Consider the following 24,193-nt stretch of genomic DNA (forward strand, 5'->3'; position numbering starts at 1 on the left):
TAAAGAAACATACACCTGTTGCATTTGTCTTACAATGTGGAATCACGTTTGAGCAGGACGCTAACCGGCTGAGGTGCTGCTGCTCAAAATAGTCACTTGACGGACAGGGGTTCTCTAATGGGGAGAGAGGGAGCACCCCAACGGCCACAGCAGGCACGTGTCTGGAGTCTAAAAGAGATAGTCACAGGCTACTTAGGCCATGTCAGACCTTTCCTAAACTACTTTTTCTTCTAACCTGCATACATTATACTAAATGCTACAAATGCATGTTAAATATTATTACAGGGCACAGTCGGTGTTGTAAGGCATCCTTCTTAATCTACAAGATGCATTTGTTTCTGTCTTATATTTCTCCGTGTTTAACCTTGACTTCCTTGATACTACTTAGTGTTTCTTTCCTTCTTTGTTTCAGTCACCTGAGTTTTGTGACCAGTTGGGACTCGCTAGGCAAGAACCACACCTGTCAAAAAAACAAGTGCACGCCTGTAAAACACAGGCTCCGCATATTGTTCAGGGATAATTGTGGACATTTGAACTTCTGTGAACTTCTTCAATCCCTGAGTCATCCAGGAAACAAGCTGTCACCTTTGCACACAGTCGGACGATTCTAATGAATAAAAAACTAGAGCACACACAACTAGACGAGAGCAAAACAAGTTTCAATTTGAGCCCAAAGCCACAATGAACTGGATAGGCGCGGGTCAATTAAACACCAACAACGTTCTGTGAACGACTCATGTCAGATACTTTATTTTTCAGTTAAAAAAATATAACAAGTTCACGTTTTCTAACAATTATTACAATAACCAAAAATTCACAATAAGAAGACCAAAACACATGTGCAATGAAACATCTGTCAAGGGTGGGTTTCTGGAGCTGGTAAGAGGCGGATGGGTGCGAGATGAATTTCCTGTGTTCCCTGTACAGACACTGACTCCTTCTCTCCCTCCAGCTCTCCCAGATTACTCGATTCCTCATTCCTCATTTGAACAAGTCCCTTTTCCACCACCTCACTGACTCCCTTACCACCAAAGCTGTCTCTCAATCTGGATCCGACCTATTCATTCACTTGTCACTTCACCTTCTCTTCCAGTCCACCCTTCACTCACTATCCAATTCTATCTAGCAGGGTTTGTATTGTACTGTGGCATTTCTTTTGCACTTTCACATCTCTTGTCAAAGTACCAAAGTGCTTCTTCAAATGTTCCAGTGAGCAATGACTACATCTGTAGTCCATTGATAGGAGAAAGGTGATTGTGATAGGAGTAATGTGATCTGTTAGTGCTGAGCTTCGGGATCATGTGTGGAGCCCGGAAAGAGAGCTCCAGACATGGCGTCGCAACAAGTATCTTCCTTCTCCATCTGCCATCAATCAGTGCTTTCTAACATCTACTCACTTCATCTCTAGGCCCCATGTTTCATCCAAATCTCACATGCATCATCTACTCCCATCTATTGCTCCTCCATTAAATTGTGTTTAGTCGTCATTATTGCTCTATCCATCCATCTGGCACCCATCTGTCTACTCCCTCTTGCCTTTCTACTAATACATAGAGGCCTTTGTTTCTGGCCTTCACCCTCATGCCTTCTTTGCTTCACATTCCTGTGATCTGATAAGATCTGATAAGCACTCCCTGCACTATGTTTTCCTTCGCCCCTTATTGTTTCCATTTCGCATAATTGTACCCCTTCTCTCACTCAACCTCTTTTTTCTGCCTGCACACACTAATACTTGCTTTGCTGTGACCCACTTTCCTTGGCACAGACAAATCGCCACCATATGGCATGTCCTTCCATCTAAAGTCTTAATAAGAGAGCCACAGTCTATGTATGGAAGTGTTCCAGGCCATTTATAGTGTGCTATTCTGGTCTTATTTTTAGAGCAATGTCTACCAATGCCCCATATACAAGCAGCGGTTCAGCTAGCTAGCCACATGTCTAGACCATATACAAGCAGGCCAAGTACTGCTCCCACTTGGTATCACAGAAGCCTTTACAGGTTGGGTGTGAATTAATCTATGAGTGGAGGCACCACAATTAATAGTCACACTGGTGGGCAATATTATTGATACACAACCAATGGTAGCGATTTGATGAGTTAAATATTCACATAGAATGGGTATGCTGGTCTCTGGACAGCCCCCATCTCTCTCCTATCCTCAGCCTGGGTATACCGGTATGGGGTCAGCCAACATCTCTCTCATGTAAGGATCTCCCCTTGGCATGGGTCCACTGGTGTGCAGGCAAGCCGCCAAACCACATCTCTCTGCTGCAAGCATCCCTCCTCTGTCTGGAACTGCTGGTATGCAGATGAACCACATCCTCTCTTGTAAGGGTCCCTCCTCCGCGTGGGTCTACTGGTGTGTGGACAGGACACAGTTCTCCTGTGTGTAGAGTTCTCATCAGCTTGTGTCTATGGTATGCAGGCAAAAGACAAGCTCTCTTTTAAAAGTCCCACTATCCATGTTGGACAATTGCTCCTAACAGTGGCTTCATTTAACCCAACTTCCTCTACCTCTTGCCTTTTTGATACAGCCCCGGTTCAAACCCACTCTTGACAGTTTAACAACATTTTACATTTCTTAAATATTTCATAATTAGTTTCTGTACTGTGCCAGGGGCCTGATCGCATCTGCCATATGCAAGGGAGAACGTGTGACCCCTATGGAACAGCATCCCAGCTGAGGAAGGGCGAGGAGCGGTGAGGACCGACTGGGGCAAGGAAAAGTGAGGGACGTCAGGCGGCTGCAGGGACCTCAGGGAGGGGCTGGGTCTGCACACTGGATTCAGGGGGATGTTCATCTCCCTGGCAGGGCAGAAACACGAGGAGAGGGCCTGCTGGGAAGCAGACCCCCTAAATAATACTCTCGGTCATGACCTTTGAGGGCGACCCCAAAACTAAGTCCTCCGGTGATCATAGCATCAATATGTACAGCAAGGACAACATGGAATAGTTCCATTGAAACATTGCATTTGCAGGTAGCTTCAATATGTACATTTTTTGAAGAACACTGAAAAACACTCTTGGGAAAAGGAACACTAGAGTTGGAAGATTTTTACGGAAAATGCAACACAAGCCAAGTGAGGAACACTGCGGAACCCCTTGTAGGAGGCCAGTGCTGAAGAGGAGCTGCCTATGGTTGGCACAGATGGTGTTATCACAATGAGGGCACATCACTAATCAGAGGCATTAGCAAGCAAAGTGAAGTGTACCCCATAAACAGAAAGGTTCTCCTCAAGAGAGGCATGTGATATATCCCAGGGTAAGATGTACGCTCCATGCGCGTCATTTGTGTACTCTTCAAGAGTTACACAGGAACTCATCAACAGTGTTGTAAAAGCTCCTCAGGAGAGGACAAGGTGGAGATAAGGGCCTCGCGTAAACAAAGGGCCTAGGGAGGGAGACATTTAGACAGTGTCCGAGGAGAGGTATCTCGAGTGGGGAGATGCCACAGAGTGAGCATGGATCAAGGGGAAGGTATCGGGAGGGAGTCCGGTGTGAGCGCCTCATGAAATCGTCTAGGAGTGGGCGGGCAGAGGATCTTGGAAGGGGAGAGAGAAAATAAGAAGTCCAGAAGAAAACAGCAAATGCAGTGTGAATGCAACCTGTGTCCACAGTAAACTCCTGAAGCAGGAGGTAGGTAAAGGGGCAAAGCAGCCATACTGTGCTTCACTCAGGCTTCAGGAGAAACTGAGGGACAGTCTCTTGTGGAGACTTAACACGAGGAACACACAGACGTGCGGGGGTTAGGCCATAGCTGTCACATGCAAGTGTTGAGACTCTTCAGGACTTTGCTTTTAGACGCATGAGTTGAGGAAATAGAGTAAAGGAGATGAGAATATGTGAGCATGGCAGGATACATACTGGCCCCAGAAATGACAGTTCTGTAAACCAGACGATTCACAATAATATTGTCTTGTGTTTATGGGCTCCTCCCATCCGGTTTAGAAATGGTATGGTCCAGCCTGGTGTTCTTGAAATTGAGGTGCAACAGATGAGACATTGGTGAACGGTAGCATGCGTACCATCGAGCAAAGGCTCAGGTGTCTGGCTTGAAAGTTTTGCATGGTGTACAGGAAGCTGAAACTCACATTATGTGCTGGGTACTGGTTCAGGCAACCCAGTTTGACAATATATGAGAACAAGTAAGGGCGCAGCTATGACATATCTGGATGTTGGGGTACACACTGGCTCAGGCATCCCAGTTTGGCAATGTGTGAGGAAGAGTTGGGCAGATGGTGTATTTGCTAAGGAAGGGGTTCACGCTGGCTCAGGCATCCCAGTCTGGCAATGTGTGAGGACAAGTTTGGGGCTGTAATTGTTATGTTGGGGTTCACGCTGGCTCAAGCATCCCAGTTTAGCAATGTATAGGGACAAGTTGGGTGGGGGCTGTATCTGGTATGTTGGGGTACACTCTGGCTCAAGCATCCCAGTTTGGCAATGTGGGGGCACTGGAGTTGGGAGGCTGTATCTTGTATGTCATGGTGCTCTCTGGCTCCAGTGTTCCAGGTGGGACTCCTTAGGGGAGGGGTCTTTACTTCTGCATATCACATTGCAGCAGCAGGACTATGGAGGGGTCACTTTTGGCGGCTTCTTTAAACTCCTCGAGAGTGATCTGGTCATCTTTGTCTTTGTCCATCTTGGTGAAGATCTTGTCCACACGCTGCTGGGGGGTCAATCCATCCTGGTTCATTCTCATCATAATCACGGTCCCAACCATCTTATAAATGGCCTAGAGTAGGAGCAGGGCAGACATAGAAAGAGAGAAACAGAGAAAGAAAAGGTTCAATGAAGAGAGCAATGAAATTCAATACAAGCCAAGGGAAGGTAAAGGTAATACAGTATGATTGACTTTAGAAAACGGGCATCAAGGTTGAGTTTAGTTGGTTGCTTGTAAGTTGGTGAATACAGACCTGAAAAGATACAGACAGACTCAGGCCACACTGGGTTAGCAGTAGGCATGCAATGTGTCTACTTGTAACAACCCTAGAAAGATATTTTTCCCTCTGGACCCTGGGTGGGAAAGGGATTCTTTAGTGGAATTCATTAAGGACAATTATATTCATCACTGGACTCTACTGCCTGTGTGCCAGCAACTCCAAGAGATCCAAAAAAGGAAGATATAGTATTGCTGAGTCGTTAAGTGAACCCATGCCAGGAAGCAGCAAACATCTGCTTTTTCAAGGATGGAACCCATACGTAGAAGGTAGTCAACGCCACACATCTAAAGAAGCGTGTCTGTCATGATTCACATTAAGGAAGCTCTTCTGTTGTCAGATATTCACAATATCTTGGTGATATATTAATTTTTTTCATGCAATTTGCTTAAATTTGTCCTAATCGCTTCATGACTATGTAAACGTATGTCTTTACTGCAGTGCTCGCCTTGCCTTGTTATGTTAGCTGGCTTTCTTGACAAAAGTTGCTACCCTTATTTACCCTAATGTGGCTTGGTCAATGTTTTTACTATGCTCGCTCTTGTTTGGTGTTAGTTTCTGAGTCTCATCATAAATCACTAGTACAGTGAATCTAGTGACAGAATGGGTCATTCCTTTTCCTAACTTCTTGTCACCAGGTTATTGGATTCCTTAATGGTCAAAAAATTATTTTCGTTCGTTCGATAACTTTATTTCGGCCACCAAAGACCATAGAAGTTCATAAAATACATATAAAACAGTATTTAAGATAATAAATAAAAGTAACACATTGTACACAATTTAAATACATCAAATACTGTACTCAATATAAAAAAAATATTAAACTTTGAATTCATTATCGAACATCATTACATTTAAAATACAATAAAACGTACTAGACGCTGCGTGCGCTAATCAATTTCCTACTTTTGTGCCATATAGCATTCAGAAAACGGGAGACAGCGAAAATGATGGGGGGATGCGTGTCATATTTTAACACCCTGAATGCTTGCACACACTGGCGGAAACCTATGTTTCTACATATAGCAATTAGCCAGTACTTGCGTGGACCCTGATATGCTGGGCAGAAAAATAGGACATGAATTTCATTTTCTAGGTGGAAACCACACGCTGGGCACTCCTTGCACATTGTTCCATCCCATTTACTGGTAAGAGCTCTGAGCGGTAGTGTGCCAAACCTGAATTGCACGTACAGTTTTCTTGCTACTGCAGGGAATATTAGATCTAGGAATTCCTCTCTTTTATATTCTGTTTTAACCTGGAGGAACTCCGAGGTCAATCTACCCCCATCAGTACTCGCATGCAGGGATGCTAGATTATGGTTCTTGTACTGGCGGCTCAAGTCAGCTTTGGATATCTCCGGATAGGCAGCTTCCGGGGATTCCCACAGCTCCGGTAGGCCTAGCATACAACTGGTTAACTTTATATGAGACAGCCACTTGATGTTTTTACTTCTCAGTGCATCCCAAATTTCCATAAATTCGTTTTTATAACAGAGGAGTTCCGGCACGGACCACTCTCTTTTCCAATAAAAGAGTGGGCATAAGGACATAACCTCCTCAATAGGGAGTAGCCCTAGGTCCATGCGCAGTGGTACAAGTGGGGTGCTAAAAGGAAGACCCTGTATATTCCTTAGAAATGCGTGTTCCACCTTAACTAAATTTTGATATTTTTGGTGTTCCCAGAGTTCAGCCCCATATAATGCTGCCGATCTAGCCTGGGCATTATAAATTTCGATTACTGGACCCGCAGGCTTGAATTGGGACTTTCTATGCAGCTTCTGGATGCCCCTCACCACCTTTGTCAGCTTTAGCACGGCTTTGGCCATATGCGGCTCCCATTCCAAGTGTTCCCCCAAGGTGATACCCAGATATTCAAAGGTCTTCACTCGCTCAAGTGGAATTCCGCCCAGGCAAGGGTGCTGTCGTGACTGCCTCGGCGGGTTGAGAATCATGAACTTGGTTTTATCTAAGTTTATCTCAAGTCCCCTTGATATAAAAAAATCTGCAAAGCCATCGAGGATTCGTTGGATGCCCGTTGCGGTCTTAGACAGCAACAAGGTGTCGTCCGCAAACATCAATGCGGGCACCCGACCGGTGGCTAATCTCGGGGCATCAATATTCACTACACCAAGGAGGTGATCAACCAGCCCATTAATATAGAGGCAGAATAGGGTGGGAGCCAGGACACAGCCCTGGCGCACCCCTTGGGTGACCGGGAAATGTCCTGACATTTCTCCCTGCTTCCCACACCTTACCTGCGCATAAGTACCACTATGAAGTCGCATTAGGACATTGAGTAGATAACATGGTAAACCCAATTCATGTATTACCTCCCAGAGTTTGTTTCTGGGGACCAGGTCAAACGCTGACCGCAGGTCAACAAAGATCATGTAGAGACTGCCACTCTCCACAATCGCAGTTTTCCAGTATAAGACCTGCAGTCTGAATAATTGGTCCACCGTGGATGTCCCTTGCCTAAAACCAGCCTGGAAAGGAGATAAAACCTGATTATCCTCCATCCAACTCTGTATTCTTCCTAGAATAAATCGGCCCATCAGTTTTTGCGTTACATCAATAAGACTGATTGGCCTGTAGTTGGACGGTTTGAGGGGACAGCCTTTTTTATAAATTGGAACTATTTCAGCATCCGCCATGTATCCGGGAGATCCATACCATTTAATATGGCATTGAAAAGAATGCATAGATAGGGGGCCCATATTTTTGATTCGAAACAATATAAATCTCCCGGTATCTTGTCCAACCCGGGGCCTTGTTTGGGGCCAATTTCAGAATAGCAGCCTCTACCTCTATCAAAGTAATCTCCCAGGGCCCCTCCCTGTAATCCTCAGGGTGGAGACATGGGAGGATGAAATCAGGGCTGTCGTTGCTCGGGGAGGAATACAAAGCCCCAAAGTACAATTCCCAGGCCGATGCTGCTATATTTGGTTCATTGGCCAGGTTACCTGTCCTACTCCCACAGCTAATAATTGTCCAAAAGGATTTAAAATCTTTGGACTTAAGTGCCACTCTGAGATCTTCCCAGTTGGCCGCCTCCCAGTCGTTTCTCCCCTTCTGAATGGCCAGCCTATAGAGGCGCCGACAGTGCTTGATCTTAATTTTGTCCTGTGACGTAATCACATGGAGTAATTCTTTTTTTACTTCTCTACAGTGGGCATTATACCAGGGATGTGGTGCCACTGATTTCGCCCTAGATCTTCCTTCAGTAAAAAACGCATCAGAGAGATTCTGGATAAGGCCCTTATGTATCTTCAAGGGATCATTGCCGAACCCTTCGTGGATGTCATTGTCCAGGACCCTGCCCATGTCGCTCAAACATGGCAGGGCCCTTCGATACACATCCGCAAGTTTATCTGGGGAGGCTAATATCTGCGGCCACCTGACTCTCCGTCTGTTATTGGTAAGTAGAAGCGGCGGACCAACCAGATTTTGATCCAGTGGTAGATTTAACATACCCATGCTCTCTGGTTTTAACATCAGGACCAAGGGGTTGTGGTCACTATCTTTCCTGTCATATATCCTGAAATCCAGGACCATTCCCCAGGTTCTAGGTTCTACTAGGATATAATCCAAAATAGAGTTATGACCTTCTCTATTGAATGTCATGCGCCCAGGTCTATCTCATTTCGTCTGCCCATTGCAGGCTCTAAGGGAGGACCCGAGAATATATGAATTGACTTGTAGCACCAGGGGAGTCCAGGCTCTAACTACTGGAAGGTGTGGTTCCGGAACATGCCAGAGCTGGTCCTCATCGTCTAGCCCATCATGGATGGCATCTGCTCAAACTGGCAATTAAAATCGCCACCCACAATTAGAATAATTGATGGGTCGAGAGTTAATGTAAATTGCCTAAGTTGGTCGATAGTATCAGACTCCTTCCCGCTCGCAGTTGGTCGTGAGTAGATGTTTATAATAGCAGTTTGTCTATTGTCTGGAAATGTGAGCAAGACGCACTGGACGTCTAATGACCCAGTGGGAATCTGAGCTGCCTGGGCCCCCAAGTGTGTACCAACCCAAATGCTAAAACCCCCAGTTGGTCTACTCCTCCCCTTCGTAGTTGCCGGTACACTGAAGGTAGAATACCCTCTCCTTTGTATGCCATTCAGGGCCCAAGTCTCCTGGAATAGGCAGATATCACTCTCCTCCACAAATGCACCCCATTCTGCGCACACCAGTTTGTGCTTGATCCCAGCCACATTCCAGGAGAGGATGTTAATCGTTTCCTTTGTTTTACCCGCCCCGGTATCCGGTTCCACTGGGTTTGCATCATCCCCTACGGCCGTTGGGAGCTCAGCTATACTATCAGTGATGATTTCGCCAGTCCCTATTCCCTCGCACTGAGTGGTCCTTCCCACCTCTACTGTGGAAACTGTGCCTCTAGCGACCACCTGAGTTACTGGGTTGGGAGCTCCCCTGACTGTATCAAGTCCCTGGTTACCTTGCCCAGTCCCTCCCTCAGCACACCCCGAATTGTTACCAGCCATCCCACCCTCCTGGGGGCTAGGTACCTTGCTTGTTCACGCACAGGGGTCTGGGCGACTGAGGGCAATAGATAAGCCCTCCGCGTCCCCAGTGGAGGGTTGAAATGGACCAGGGATCTGCCGTCAGTCAATCTGGTCGAGGACGCTATATCTTTTACTTAGTACCAACAGATCAAGCCTGGGGGTACAATTGTTGGTATTAGTTCCCAACCGGGCAGCTTGTGTATCCCAGATACTGGAACCCCAGGTCTCACGGATGCCCCAAGGCGGTTGTCCTCTGGCCCTCATTGGAGTTGGGTAGAAGTAGGTCAGGGGGAGTGATTGGATTTGTGTGCCTGGATTTGATGGTACCCAGTTAGCGATGTACTCCACCACCCTATGATCCCTACAATTGACAACTACACAATCCCCCTTAATGTTCTTCTCCCGTATCCCTACCCATTCAACACATCTCACGAAAAGAATTTCACATGAGACGTGCTGTGGAAGAGGCCTATTGTGATTGAGCCAGTATATGCATTTATTTTTAAGATCACCATAGTCCTCCCTCTTCCCCTGGACTAAAGAAGGCACCCCGCAAGAACTATTACATACGGGGCAGAATCGGGGGGGAGATCCAAGCATTTCTCATTTGTAGCTGGTAGTTCACATTTGATGGAACATGGGAGTTTAGTGCCCCTCTCAGACTCAAAAGTTCTACTGCTGTTAGAATTAGTCACTGCAACCTCCCTCGGCTGGATCGACTGCCCCAATGCCAAGGTCGTTAATGGCATAGGGCCATCTAAATTGGTTATTAGCAAGGCAGGATGATTACAAGGGACGTTAGCACTCCTCGAGGGGAGTGTGCTAATAGTATTAGCATCTGTATTTTGAACAACACCCCCCCCCCTTCTGCACAAAGATGCAGTTGTTCCACACACAACAGTCTGTTCTCAATAGCATTAAGTCTCTCGTGCAGGGGTCTGCAAGTCTCTAGAAAGATGTTTTCCATTTTGACCCAGAACTCATCTCCATATTCATTTAATGGTGTGGCATTATTAATTGAGGGAGTCATGGGCAACTGTTCGAGCGACTGGTACAGAGCTGGGCTTTCTGTTACCGTAGACATTTGGCCCTCTCCACCCGTGTTGGGTTTCTGAATTTTGGCTTTTCTTTTATTTGGTGCAGGAACCCCCTCGCTTCCTTTTGGCAACTACTACCACTGTTTCCGCATCCCTCCCAGATCTGGTTGCAGGGCTAGTTTGTTGGTTCCTAGAAGGCAGGCCCGGGGTAGATGGAACCACAGGTCAGACAACGGGGGAAACAATATCCAACCGGTTTGGAGAATCCGGGGGGCTTGCTTCTACTTGGACCACGTGTAGACCCTCAGTACCTGCCCCCCTTGCAGATATACCTTGGGAGTCTTGCCGGTGTGGCGTTGATACCTGCGCCATGCGACCAAGTGATGATCGTTTGTCAAAATTAGAGTCCAGTGATAGCCTTTTTTCCGTGATGTCGATTTGATGGGTCAACATGGATGACGCCCTGATTAAAAATTGATCCAGTGTTCCGATAAACGACCCCCCTGGACTCAGCTTCTTCCCCTTTCCCGCTTTTGTGGTCGCCATTACCGAAGTTCACAGCAAAGACTTGTTGCGGGAAATAATATAAATTTAGCAATATCGGCTCCCGTCTACAGGCAAGATCACAATTATTTATGACTGACCTGATCCGACGTCGTAGACTTCTGATGAAAGAGGGAGGCCCCCGTCCCGTCCACGCTCGGCCTCCAACAGGCTCAAACGGGCCTGCCCTTGGACCGGGCTTCGACCGGCGCGCGCCCACGTAGCGGAGGCGAGTAGTTCCTTAAGTAGTCCTGGTATAGGTGTGAGGGGCGGGCGATCACTTGGCGGCCCCCGCGTCTCTCTGGGCAATGTAGTCCTCTGGTCCTTCGGTCCTCCGGTAACAACAGGAATACTAGCGCAGCGTCTCCCGTGGAGCGGGAGACGCAAGAAGTTTAAGTAGTCCCGGTACAGGTGTGAGGGGCGGGTGATCACTTGGCGGCCTCCGCGGCTCTCTGGGCAATTTAGTTATGTTATGTTATGTTATCGGTATTTATTGTGCGCACAGCTGCTCCAGCAAAGGAGCGTCCTGGCGCATGACAAGGTGAACACAACACCGGTAACATCAGGGGCAAAAAGAAAAAGAAGGACAGAGTTTAAAACAGGAAGGTCTTGATAGCCCTACGAAACTGTAGATGATCCTCCAGGAGTCGAATCTCAACCGGAAGGGAGTTCCAAATAACCGCCGCTCTCACTCGAAAGGAACGGCCACCGGCACAGCAAAGCTTAAACCGGGGAACAATGCCAAGTGCCTGGCCCAGAGAACGGAGGTAGCGAGACGGGACATAAAAAGATAAAAGATTAGACAGGATCTTAGGGGCAGTGCCCTTCAGAATTTTAAAGGCCAGACATAAGACCTTGAACTGGATTCTCATCCTCACCAGCAGCCAGTGCAGGGAACGGAGGATGTTAGAGACGGAGCAGAATCTAGGCAAACCAACTATAGCTCTGGCAGCCGCATTTTGGACGCGCTGCAGGCGAGTAAGTTCAGCCTGATTAGACCCTACCAGGAGGGAGCTGGCGTAATTCAGCCGGGAAATCACCGTCGCCTGAATCACCAGCTGCCTGGTAGGGGCATCAAAAAAAGTTAACACAGGTCTGAGGCCCCGCAGCACCCCAAAGGTCTTCCGGTAACAACAGGAATACTAGCGCAGCATCTCCCGCGGAGCGGGAGACGTAAGAAGTTTAAGGAGTCCCGGTACAGGTGTGAGGGGCAGGCGATCACTTGGCGGCCCCGTGGCTCTCTGGTCAATGTAGTCCTTTGGTCCTCCGGTAATAACAGGAATACTAGCGCTTTTGGATGTGGTGGTCTCAACCACGTAATGTGGCATGCTTCATCATTGGCCACCCCATCCCACCCTGGTGAGATGGAACTATCAGGCTGGACTCGACCCCAATTAATTAGGGAGTTCTTAAGATATATATCATTTTCCTGGATAAGGGATTTACAGTACCACCCTATCACGTGTGTTGTGTCATTGAATGCTTTTTCCGCAAATTCACCCCACCCCAGCATGATGGATGGTATCATATGGTCTAAACGTATGTTCCTTTGTACCCTAGGCCTTGAAATTCAAATAAGGAGAGGTAGGAAATTTCAGTTTTACTAATATATACATACATATACTAACATACACTCATAGAATTAGAGTGATGGATCCTTTTTGGCCCAAGGAATGCTTCTTATCAGTTATCTGGCTCTTAGAGTGGGCCAAACTATATCAGCACTTTCAACCGATGATAGGGCCATAGTACCTCTAAACATACAGTCATTTCTTTATTCACATTTTAATCATTCCTAAGGTACCACATGGTAAAGGATATACCTGTGGTATTCCTTAAGGTATTTTTTAATATAAACTGGCTCCCTGTATTATCCAGGAAAATAATCGATCTTAAGAAGTCCCCCATTAATTGGGGTCGAGTCCACCCTTGTGGTACAATCTTACCAGAGTGGGTGGGTGGGGGCAATGATAAACCATGCCAAATTATGTGGGTGAGACCCACACACATCCAAATTCTTTTTTTGACCCAAAAGGGTCAAGGGGTCCAATAACCTGGAGACAAGGAGTCAGGCATAGGAATTACCTGTTCTGCCAACAGATTCGCCTCACTCGTTATTTATGATATATCTCAGGAGGAATTGCGGTGTCTAAATCCTCCACTTCGTTCAATGTGATATGATTCATTTATGAGTCTGCCTGTGCTGGATACTTTAGACAGCACTTGGAGGCTATATGTAGTATCTGCTTGCTAACTGGTGTTTTGGGTAACTGATTCAAGCAGCACTGTTAGATTACCCCCTATACTGTTGGGTGATGTGTTTATGTGAGAGGTTTTCCATCAAGCTTTTGGGCTTTTTGGAACTACACATTATCTGTCAAACCTAAAAGTCGTAATGATAAAGCGGTGCTGCTGTTACATTTGTGTTTAGTTTGCTAGCTCATGTCTTTTAGTAACAATCAATGTCAAGTATTCTCTGGCCTCTATTTGCGTTTGTTATTTCTTCTGGTACTAGGTGATTGTTTTACTAAAATGTTGTTTGTTGTGTCTCGAGCTGGAGGCAGTCGCTCTAGTTGTAAGCAAATGTAAAACCTTTGTAATTTCTGAATTCCTCACATCACTGTGTAACCAAAAACATGGATGAGACTGGCTACAGGGGCGTTTTGAACAAGAAACTCTGCCAAGTCTCCATTCTAACGCCTTTATTACCAATACCAGTGGTGCTATATTGGCCATCTGTTGAAAGTTTACAGAGAGCCAGTGCCTGATGATATTCAAGTCGCTAGAATTAAGGCACCCTTTTTCCTGTCCTTAATTTCGTACCCAATCGCAGACCTGAGAAATAGCATACAGCTAAAATCTGCACTGAAGTAGTTACACCCTTTTCTTGAGGTTTGAAAAAAGGTCTGTAGAATCATGACCACTGTGTGCGATTCTCACCGCAAAAACAGAAAAGAACATGTGTCCCACGTGATGCAACATCTGATTCTCAGTGTTTTTTTACTAGAAAGAATCATAAACGTGACCTGTGCATTATACCATTAAGTTCCAGTAAACCCAACGTATGATTTATCTAGAAAATCCTACTAGCAACCTAACTGTTGCTATGTTTCTTGCATAGTCAGATGCTCACCCTACATCTGAAGACTGAGTCAATGTGTTTCCAAATGAGGCACTGTGGACACTACCAGTGAAGCAAGCAGTCCTGAAGATCTGGCACCTGAATGGGGAACACACAGCCATGCAGCTACTATATACACCTCAAAGTACCCAATAGCCCAATCCATGTCTCAATGTTCTACACATCCTGCTTCAAATGAAACTTCTTGCCTGTGTAGTGATCAGGCAAGTAGCAGTCAGTAGCGGGTCAGATACCAGTGCCTTTGCACATCACATTTTCAGTACATCCCTCCCTATGAAGACTTTGACCAGCTAATTCATTTTTGGATACATTAATGAACAACATTTTTTATTTAACCACATGAGCGCTAGCGAAATTCCGCTCCTGTGCTCATGTTTTAAAAAAAACATTATTCATGACGAGCTGGGCTCGTCATGAGCGTGCGAGGAGGCTACCTCATGACGAGCCCAGCTCGTCATGAGCGTCGAAGGGGTTAAACAATGGTAGCCTAGGAGGCACTCGGCTGGATGGAGAACGTCAAAGTTTAGCATCGCAGCCTCTTGGTGATGGCAGCTGGACAGCCTGAGATTCAGCGGTGTCTCTCTCTTGATGCATGCTGTTTCTATACTCCCTTGGAATGTATTCTGCAAACGGAATAGTACAGGCAACAATTGCTTAGAGCTTAAATCTGGTACAAATCTGGAAGGCAAAGAGAGTATCAGTGTGCAGACCAGAAGGTGGTTGGTTTCACCAATGAAGAGAACCCCCGGTTGGGTTCTCAATACGTCAAGCAATAGCTGACCACCCCAAGCAAAACACTACTCTATTCTCACTAGGCGCCATAGCTACTGAGGCATTTATACCTGCATGCTGACCCCTTTTTTGATATTTGGGCACTTGGCACTTATACCTTCATAACTTTATTCTCAATCAAAGGTACCCAAGCCAAATTTGTGTTCTTTTTCCTATATGATGAGGATTCTAAAGATACCCAATGTATGTGGAATCCCTTGGAGGGGACTGAGAAATAGCCTAAATATAGCAAAATGTGTGTCTTTCTTCTTCTTCTTTTAAATGGAAAAAAGTGCTGTGCATGAAGGCATATATTATTTTAAATAAAAATGTAATCAACAATGGGTTTGCTTTGCTAATGTTACAATCTTTCCAGCTTTCAGGAACAAGCTGAGTTGTATAAAAAAGTACTTTCTTAACCACTGTTTTTGAATTTTTCTTAGTGGTGGTTCGTGTTCTCTATTGTTTGTGCTTTCAACCTACTTGAAATTTGCCGTAGCAACATGTGTGAAACCTAGAAGTGGTCTGGGAAGTCCATACATTTCTGAAATCTAAACATAATTCCAAATTCAGCTAGGGGGTAATAATTTTTGCAGATCGCTCATGGTTTTTGCAGAAAAATACTTTTTGGAATAAAAAATATTGTAAACAAAATAGAAAATATATATATATATATATAGTTGGCATTTTCAACTGTAATTTCTTGCCCAATGGCAGATTTACAAAAGCAGTATACTGATTCATTAGTCAGACCCTTTTGGTTGCATGTATTGTCCAACAACACACAACACCCAGAGCCAACACCTGAGTTGCAGCTTATAATGATTTTTCATTCTGTAGTGACTATGCTTCAATTTATGGTAACATTTAATTAATCAAAAATGAGCATGAGGAAACCTATGCATTATTTAAATGTGCCCAAGTTACTGAGTTTAGGAATAGTACGATGTGTGAAACTCTGAATTTGGCCTTTCCCATACTATCATGTGATACAGAGGGTGTTTTGCAAAATGTGTTCTTTCTTGCACACTGTCTTAAACTTGGAAGCAATAAATGAAGAGGAATTCGATTGATAATAACAAATGCTTACTCTTCTGTGTTCCGACACTTACGTTCAACATTTGATGTGGGGAACCAGGTGCGTGTCTCTGCAGGGACGCTCCACAGCCTGTGATTCTGGGCAAATCCCTTAATCTCCCCATGCCTAACAAAATACAATGAATGTGTCTGTCTGTAACACAACTGGTGCTCCTGTAAAGTGCTCTGATACCTTCAGGTCAAGTGTGTACTATATAGAACTCCCACAAAAAAACAAATCTCTACTGCACTTGTGTGGGCTGGCCTTTCGTCCATAACATGAAAGACCCAAAAATACAATGTTGAGATATCAAATTATTGCCATCAAAATTAACCCACTTTGCATTAATCCTGCTATGTTTCCTTACTCAGAATCCCCTGCAAACCTCAACCTTGGCTAAAATCGCACATTTTTGGAATTTTTCAAAGCAAAAGGTCCAAAATCTACGAGGACCCGAATCTTCCTACCAACCAGTGTTCCCACCCTACTCCCATTAAAAATGGTACACCACCTGTGTGTTTAGACTCAGCACCCCAGACAAAAATAGAACAAACAAGTGACCATGCAAAAACGATATTGACTTCATATGATTACTTTTTTCAACCATTCCTCTCGTGTCAAGATTTCCTTTTTTTTTTAAAACCAAAAATCCCCTTGCACTAGAGAGATTTTCTTTGCTAGTGTGGTGGATAAAACATTCACCACGTTGGCACTACCACATAATGCAGCAGGCATGAACGGTTCATCCAACACACTGAAGCAATTAACACGTTTTCCTTCTCTTGTTTGGTCCTAGTCAAGTTCTGTTAATGGCCTGTTTCATTAGCAGTAATCCTCATTACTTTGAGTCTTCACTTACTCATCCCAGACCCAACTATTGAGGTGGATCTTCAGGTGGAGAACAGCAATTTACAAAAAAACTGGTATTTTCTCCGCCCATAGCTATAATATACCCTGCCTGTCCCTGACTATATCCTGAAATATTAAACATACAAAGAGGCATTAGCCAAGGTGTAAGCCTGAGACAAGGAAGTGAAGATTCAAAGTAATGAAGATTACCACTAAGTTATCTGCACATTACCATCTCATTTGCCTTCTTCACTGCAGCTGTAGGGCAGTAGGGATCAAAATCGTATATATATATATATATATATGTATATATAAACAAACACCATCCTGACGACAGATGAACAGCAGCACCATGGGAATTTATTTTTAAAAAATTCCACTGTGAACAACACTCAAAATACCCAAGCCAAACCCTGGACGCCAGCCCCCTGCCAAATGAAAAATGATTCAGAAAAGTATGAGTGCAGGAGGCAGCACAACAAAGGTAAGGTAAAGCAACACCCAATGTCATGTAAAGTAACACCTCTTAATTCTGCCCATGAGGATGACACCCTTGGATAGAGAACCTCAAAATGAGACTCAGAAGGGAAATACCAGAACAGGATTATGCTAGTGCAAGTCGCTCTTAAGTAATGGCAATGAGCTTCAAGTGCCAACAGAAGGTTTAGTCCGCTTTCCTCAAGGGACCATCATTCCCAAAGACTGCTTCAGAAAATCGAAAAGCACAAGTACATTGCTGGTAAACGGAGAGAGCTGTGGACATCTCAACAGTGCAATATAGAATATTTAGTAGAAGCAAGATTTGGATAAAGTAAGAGGCAGTACCAATTTGTATGAAAGATGGGACGCAAGAGAAACCTTTTGATAAAAAGATGCGCTCGTACGAAGAACCACCTTGTGAAAAAAAAACTTCAATTAACATGGCTCATGACAGTAAAGGACTCATAGCAGACAACAAATATAAAGAGATCCAAGACAGCTGTTTGACAGGGGGCCCCAGTAAAGCTCGCAATATTAAGGGCAGATCCCTTGGGGAAACCGGAGAGGCGAATACTAGTCCGTGATTGGAAAAACTACAGAAAAGGTGAGAGGCCAAAAGAGCAAAGCAGATAAATCAAGCCAAGGAGATCAAAAAACCTGAACTGCCGCTCACTGGACATTTTGAGAGAAAACTGCCTGACTCAGAGTAACTACATCCTTCAAGAAATCAAGAATATCCAAAGGATCTCAATTATCTAGGCTGTAACCTCTTATAGGAATGTTGATTTGTCAACTGATGTCAAATGTGCATAAGACTTTAAGGCAGAGGGACAATGATCCTGCTGGAGATCCGTGAGCAACATCAGCACTGGAGAACAGTCCTCCTCGCTTCCAAACCATGAAGTTAAGCTGTTGAAGGTTCAGGAGAGACTGAAGATGCCACAATGCTAAGGACCAAAGAAGCAGAAATCAGGGCCTGCTGGTCTATAGCAGAGCCACCAGAATCAAATCAGCCAGATTCAATTGGACATTTGTCAATAACAGAGACAGGAGTGGCATTAGCAGAAAGGGGTAGAAAAGCCCAGAGATAGAGGAGTATGCACCCATTTGCCGTGGAACATTCATACCCAATGCAGAACAGACGACGATAACCATTTACTGACGAGGCACAGAGGCTCGATAGAGGAGTTTTCCCCTGGCAACAAATATGCAGAAAGATCCTCTTGTGGAGGCAGAAGTGGACAAAAGAGGGATGCCAGCGACTGAGGAAGTCAGCAGGAACATTCTCCATTCCTGGGGGATAAACTAGAGATAGAGAAGGATGATGAGTTTCCGTTTTGAGGAACATTTCATGAACAATTTGATATTTAGAAAGATCGGGTTCCTCCTTGTCTGTTTATCTAAGACCTTGACACCTTACTATTGGTCCTCCCAAGCTGGAGCTGCCCTTAAATGCTGAGAGAAGATCTGGAGGGTCTTCAAGATGGGACTCGGCTCCCTCGAGTTGGAGGATCGGAAAAGTTCTAAAGGAGATTAGCGGCTCTGCACGTAAAGCTCCCCCATAGTAGCCCCTCCAATCCACCGGACCAGCATCTGCTATTACAAACCAACATTATGTAGGGAAGAGAGAAACCTTGAGTCCCTGAAGCTGCAAATAATCCTTTATTAATTATGTTCCCCATTGTTTTGAGTATATCTGGACAACATGTAGATGAACCACCTGATCCAGGAGAACAAATACCCACAACAGGTCAGTACGAAAGATGAGACTTCTTAATATTGACCAGGGAGCTATGATCCTAAAGCGTCTGACACACCAAACTGGATTCCTCTTGAGCTCAGAAAAAAGAAGAGGCGGCAATCAGCCAAGCCTATAAATAAGGAAAACCTTTTATCCATTGCAAAACAGAATTACAACCAAGGAAGGTAGACTTTGAGAAAACACAAGGGTCTGGAGATGACCAGAATGGTAGAACCTAAAAATTGGCAGTGAGAGAACTGCACAGCAAACCTTCAGAAATCTTTGATTACTGCAGTGGGTTTGCATATGGAAACAAACATATTTTAGATCTAGAGAAAACAGGAAATCCCCCAAACAGATCAAACGCACAATGAAATGCAATGTAATTATCTCAAATGATCTAAGCTGAATGGACTTACTTAGACACTTAAGTTTCAGCGTGGGTCAAAAATTCCCATTGGCCTTGCCCACTAAAAGGAGTACAGAACAAAAGCCCTGACGTTCTTTGATAGGAGTGACTAATCATATTACATTTCGAACCATCAACAGTACCTTTCAAAAAAGCATCTGCCTAATCAAAGAATGGGGCAGACAAGTTAGCCAAAAAAAGTCTGGAAGATGGCAAACCTTGAACTCCAGACAGCAATCGAACACCACCACCTGAAGAACCCAGTAGCCGGTGATCACACAGTCGTACAGAAAGATAATCTACCTCCTACTGGCAGGCTCAATTGAACCGCAGGATCCCCCCTATAATCATGCATGAGAGGGGGAAGGAGAGGCAGTGGAAGAAGCAGGCGTAATGGATCAGTATCTATTGTAGAAGTAGGACCCCGGACTCAGGTCCTCTAATGAAAGAAATCACTAGGTTGCTGACACTGCTGCAAATGTCCACAAACAAATAAGGGGGAGTTGGAAAAAGAATGGCCTCTAGTAGGGCCTTGAAGGAGTGGCAACAGGGTCCACAGATGTTTTTTTTAATCAAAGGTTCAAACAGAGGAGTCAATAGCAACAATCCCCTAGAAAGGAAGATGAAAAAGAAATATACACTGAATCAAGCTACGAGGACCTCAGCCAAACATGATGGTGCATAGTGACAGTACCCTCGGAAGCAGCCATTGCAGCCACCGAGTTCATCAGATGTTATTTCTTATAGAAATGGCCCTGTTACTCAAATAAAGCAAGCACTGGTAGAGAGTATTTCCCTTTCGGCCTATCTGCCCAAATTGTGAACATCCTTAAGGAAGGAGTGTACAGTATAAGTGGATTAAGTCCCAGTCATCAGGGCAAAATAAGATGCAAAATATGCTCATTTTAGGGCAAGATATTTTTTAATTGGTGGCATTCACCAGAGTAGCATCCTAAAGGAGATTAGAAGGATCACCTTGATTGTGGCTGGGGCTTTGTTTTCTTAGCTCTCCATGTGATACGTTTGGTTACAAAGTAAAGGAAAGATTTCCCTGTGTTTTCACATTCCTTCTCTAGAATGCTCGAACCGTTACATAAGCAGGCATGGAAGCAGATTCCTAGGACCAGAACAGTGCAAAAAATTCTCTGTGACACTCCTCCGTCTCAAGGGTGGAAACCCCAGGTTTCTCACAAAGGTGCTAAAGGAGAGCTCTCAGTTTACCTCTAATTCATCACTAGCACTTTATAGGTTTGTCAACCACCATGTCTTAATTAGATACAGTGGGCAAGATGAGAACCATGAGAATGCACAGAAGTGAAGCAACATGGCTGCCAGCATTCTCTGTAACCAGGCAACCACATGCCTCATGAGCTCAGTGTGTTCTGATGCTTCAGAGGCAAGACAATATCCGGGTGGAAAACACAATAACCTTAAGGGAACATAGCAAAAACGTATCTTTAAAAGTACAGACCAAAACTGGATATGGCCAGGCACAAGGAGGAATCCACAGCTTGAAGGGGTTATCTTTTTTTTAAATTGGGTTGTGTTTTCAAAGTAAATTGTCTCTCTCTAGGTGGTGACTCACCTCAATAGTTATGACTGAGACGAGGACGCAAGATGCAGTAGGTTTAGTCGGACTCACTACACCGCAGGGGAGCTGGGTACATAGAGGCAAACGTGGGAAGCTCAGAGTTACTTACTGCACACAGGGGAAGCATTGGTACACTCAGACTCACCTTACACAAGCCAGCAGTGTGCAAGATTCAATTTACAAGGCATCAATGGAGATACTGGAACGATCTTCACAGACAGCCTATAGTGGGTGTATAACCCAGGGGGAGCGGTCTGCGTACCTACTATGCACAAAGGCAGCAGCAGTGGAAGCTAAATGGGGATTTGGGGGGCAGCCGACCGGAGGGAAGTCTGCCCCCGTGGACTTTGGGGAATTGGTGCACTACAGAGGACTCCACAGCAGGTTAGGCTATTTTTGGGTCATGTTATAGCCCAGCATATATACCCTCCATTTTGTGTGGCAGCCACCATTTTAACATAGTGACCTGGTGCAGGGGCGTAACACAGGCCCCCTTAGCCCACACGGTGCGGGGGCCGCTAGCTCCAAGGGGCCCCCATGGCACTGAACTCTGGCCGGGAGAGCTCCTGATTGAGCCCGGAGGGGCCCCCTAAATACCGTGCAGGGAGGCCCCCTCACTTTTTATGACGCCAGTGACCTGGTGACTGGCACACACTTCCGTTTTTGTCCTCTTGGTAGTGAGTTCTCGGGTAGGGAGCGGTAGGTTCGAGGCACAGAGTTAAAGTAATAGGCGATCGTACTAACCTATGGAGGACGATCGAGTTGCACAGGCGGTTCGGTTCGCCTGATGATGGCTGCAGGGCTGCAGGAAGGCTCAACCTACTGAAGGAGGCCTCAAGTAGGACAGGCCGCCGCCGCGGAAGCCTGCCGGCGGGGTGGCTGCTGCTGTTCTGGCCTGTGTGCCAAAGCGCAAGCCCCAAGCATTTATTTATTTTTTATTTTTATTTATTTATAAAGCGCATCATTTATCCTAAAGGATGTCACGGCGCTAAGGACTCTGGTAACAGATAAAAGCTGGTTTAGACAATTGTAGTGGGTCAGTCTTTAGGAAAAAGGTGTGTTTTAAGTTTCTTCCTGAAGAGATTATAGTTAGTGGTTAATCTAAGTTCCACTGGAAGTTCATTCCAGTGACGAGCAGCCAAATAAGAGAAGGTGCGTCCTCCTGCTTTGTTCTTTTTTATTTTCTTTGTTATGTCAAGGGCAAGATGTTGTGATCTTAAAGGTCTAGCAGGAAGGTAAAAGTGTATCCTATTCTGAAGGAAAGTGGGTCCTTTATTATTAAGTGTCTTGTGGGCATGGCCCAAGAGCTTAAAGCAGGCTCCTTGGCGCATAGGCAGCCAATGGAGTTGTTTCAGGCATTCCTTGGCAGAACTGTATTTGCCCTTCCTGCATACTAATTTAGCTGCAGCATTCTGCACTAATTGCAGTCGTTGAAATAAGTAGTCAGGCATGCCTACAAAGAGTGCATTCCCATAGTCCATCCTGCTAACTAATAGGGCCTGTGTGGCTGATTTCTTACTTTCCAAGGGGATCCATGCAAAGAGTCTTCTCAAGAGTTTTAGTGTGGCAAAACTTTTCCCACACAAGGCTTGAATATGGGCATTGCCCCAGGTAAGAGGGAAGGGTAGCTCACGTGAGCGGAGAGCAGCCCCTCAGGTCATGAAGGAAGCTGTCGGCTCGGGTGGGGTACCATGGCGCATGTGGCCCGCCCCTGCTGCGGGGCAGAGAAAAATGTGGAAATGTGTCGGGCGAGGTCCCCGGCGGGGGCAGGAAGGCCTCGCCAGTTAAAATAAAGATGGAAAATTGTGAGGCCTTTTGCGACGCTACAGAGGACTCTCAGTATGTAGCAGGGGGCGTGACCAACCAGCGAGAGGCCTCGCCAATATCTGGCGAGGCCTCTCGTGGAGGAAATAAGGGCGGGGCTGCAGTTAAGGAGCCCACGGGCCCGTCTGATTCCTGGAGCTGGGAGGGAGGGGTTATGAGCAGGGAAGAGCAAGGGTTTGTTGGGGGGAGGGGTTGGAGGAGAAAATAAGCCACCTCAGGGCAGTGAGGGCCCGCGAGGCCCCTTAGCCTGAGGTGGATTTCAGGAAGGTCTATGAGCAATGCTTGGAGGAGAATTGAGGGAGAGTCGCCAGCGGGGGGGGCGGAGGGCAGGGAGCGGCCTAGGAGGGGACTCATGGCTGGAGAGAGCCCTCTTGGGAGCTAGACAGGGGCTGCATAAGGGTTTCAAAAGGGGGACACCAGGGAGGGCACAGGGCAGTTCAGATCCAGGGCTGTTGGGCTGAGGGGTCTCGCTAGGCAAGGAGGGGGACTGGATTCTTTGGAATGGAGCAATGGGGAAGAACTGGGAGGAGAGGGAAGGGGGGTTTTGGCTCGGGACGGAGTCTCCAGGCCGTCAGCTGGTTGTGAAGTCCCCAAGCAGGGTATATTGTGCATCAGGGGGCAGGGGAGCGTCATTACCTACAGGCCTGGGGGGAGTTCCCGAAGAATGGGGCTCAGAAGAGGCGAACGAATGGGACAGAGTAAAAGACGTTTTCCAATTCATACTGGGCCTTATTGAAAGAGGACAGTCCAGGGGGACGATTTCAGGGAAACGGTAAACAACATTTACGCCGAAACTATTTCCCCGCATGGAATCACAATGCGGTTGTTACGTTGTGATTCTGCATACCATTACTCCGCAAGTCGGAACAACGACTTGCGAAGGGGGGGGGTGTTGGATTCAAAATCCAACACCTTCCCTAGTGTCCTCACAGACTGGAGTTGGAATAGTAAATTATACTATTCCAACATCCAGCGCCCCCCCTGCGCAAGTCGTTGTTCCGACTTGCGGAGTAATTTTAATGGAGTAATGGTATGCGGAATCACAACGCGGTCGTTGTAACGACCGTGTTGTGATTCCCTGCGGGGGAAAAGGCTGCAGGATTTCAACATGGATTCCAGGGAAACTGGCGGACATCGCTTTTATGGGCAAACTGTGGTGGGTGTACCCCCCCCCATCTGCGGAGAGTTGGGGAAAAGAATCCTGATGGGTTGGGCAAGAGAGACAGGCCCTGCAGGGACTAAGCAGAGGCCTATGATGTTGGATA

The 24,193-nt window shown here is 45.9% G+C and overlaps 1 protein-coding gene across 1 annotated transcript in view; it reads right to left on the reverse strand.

The window, feature by feature from the left end:
- Positions 1 to 721: 721 nt before the first annotated feature.
- Positions 722 to 24,193, reverse strand: part of HPCAL4 (hippocalcin like 4) — a 103,893-nt gene continuing 80,421 nt past the window's right edge. The window contains exon 4 of the mRNA XM_078680773.1: positions 722 to 4,733. Within this exon, the coding sequence (XP_078536899.1) occupies positions 4,536 to 4,733 (198 nt within the window). The 3' untranslated portion in view covers positions 722 to 4,535. The remainder of the gene's footprint in view (positions 4,734 to 24,193) is intronic.

Source organism: Lissotriton helveticus, chromosome 3_1, assembly GCF_964261635.1.
Source record: "Lissotriton helveticus chromosome 3_1, aLisHel1.1, whole genome shotgun sequence".
Taxonomy (NCBI): domain Eukaryota; kingdom Metazoa; phylum Chordata; class Amphibia; order Caudata; family Salamandridae; genus Lissotriton; species Lissotriton helveticus.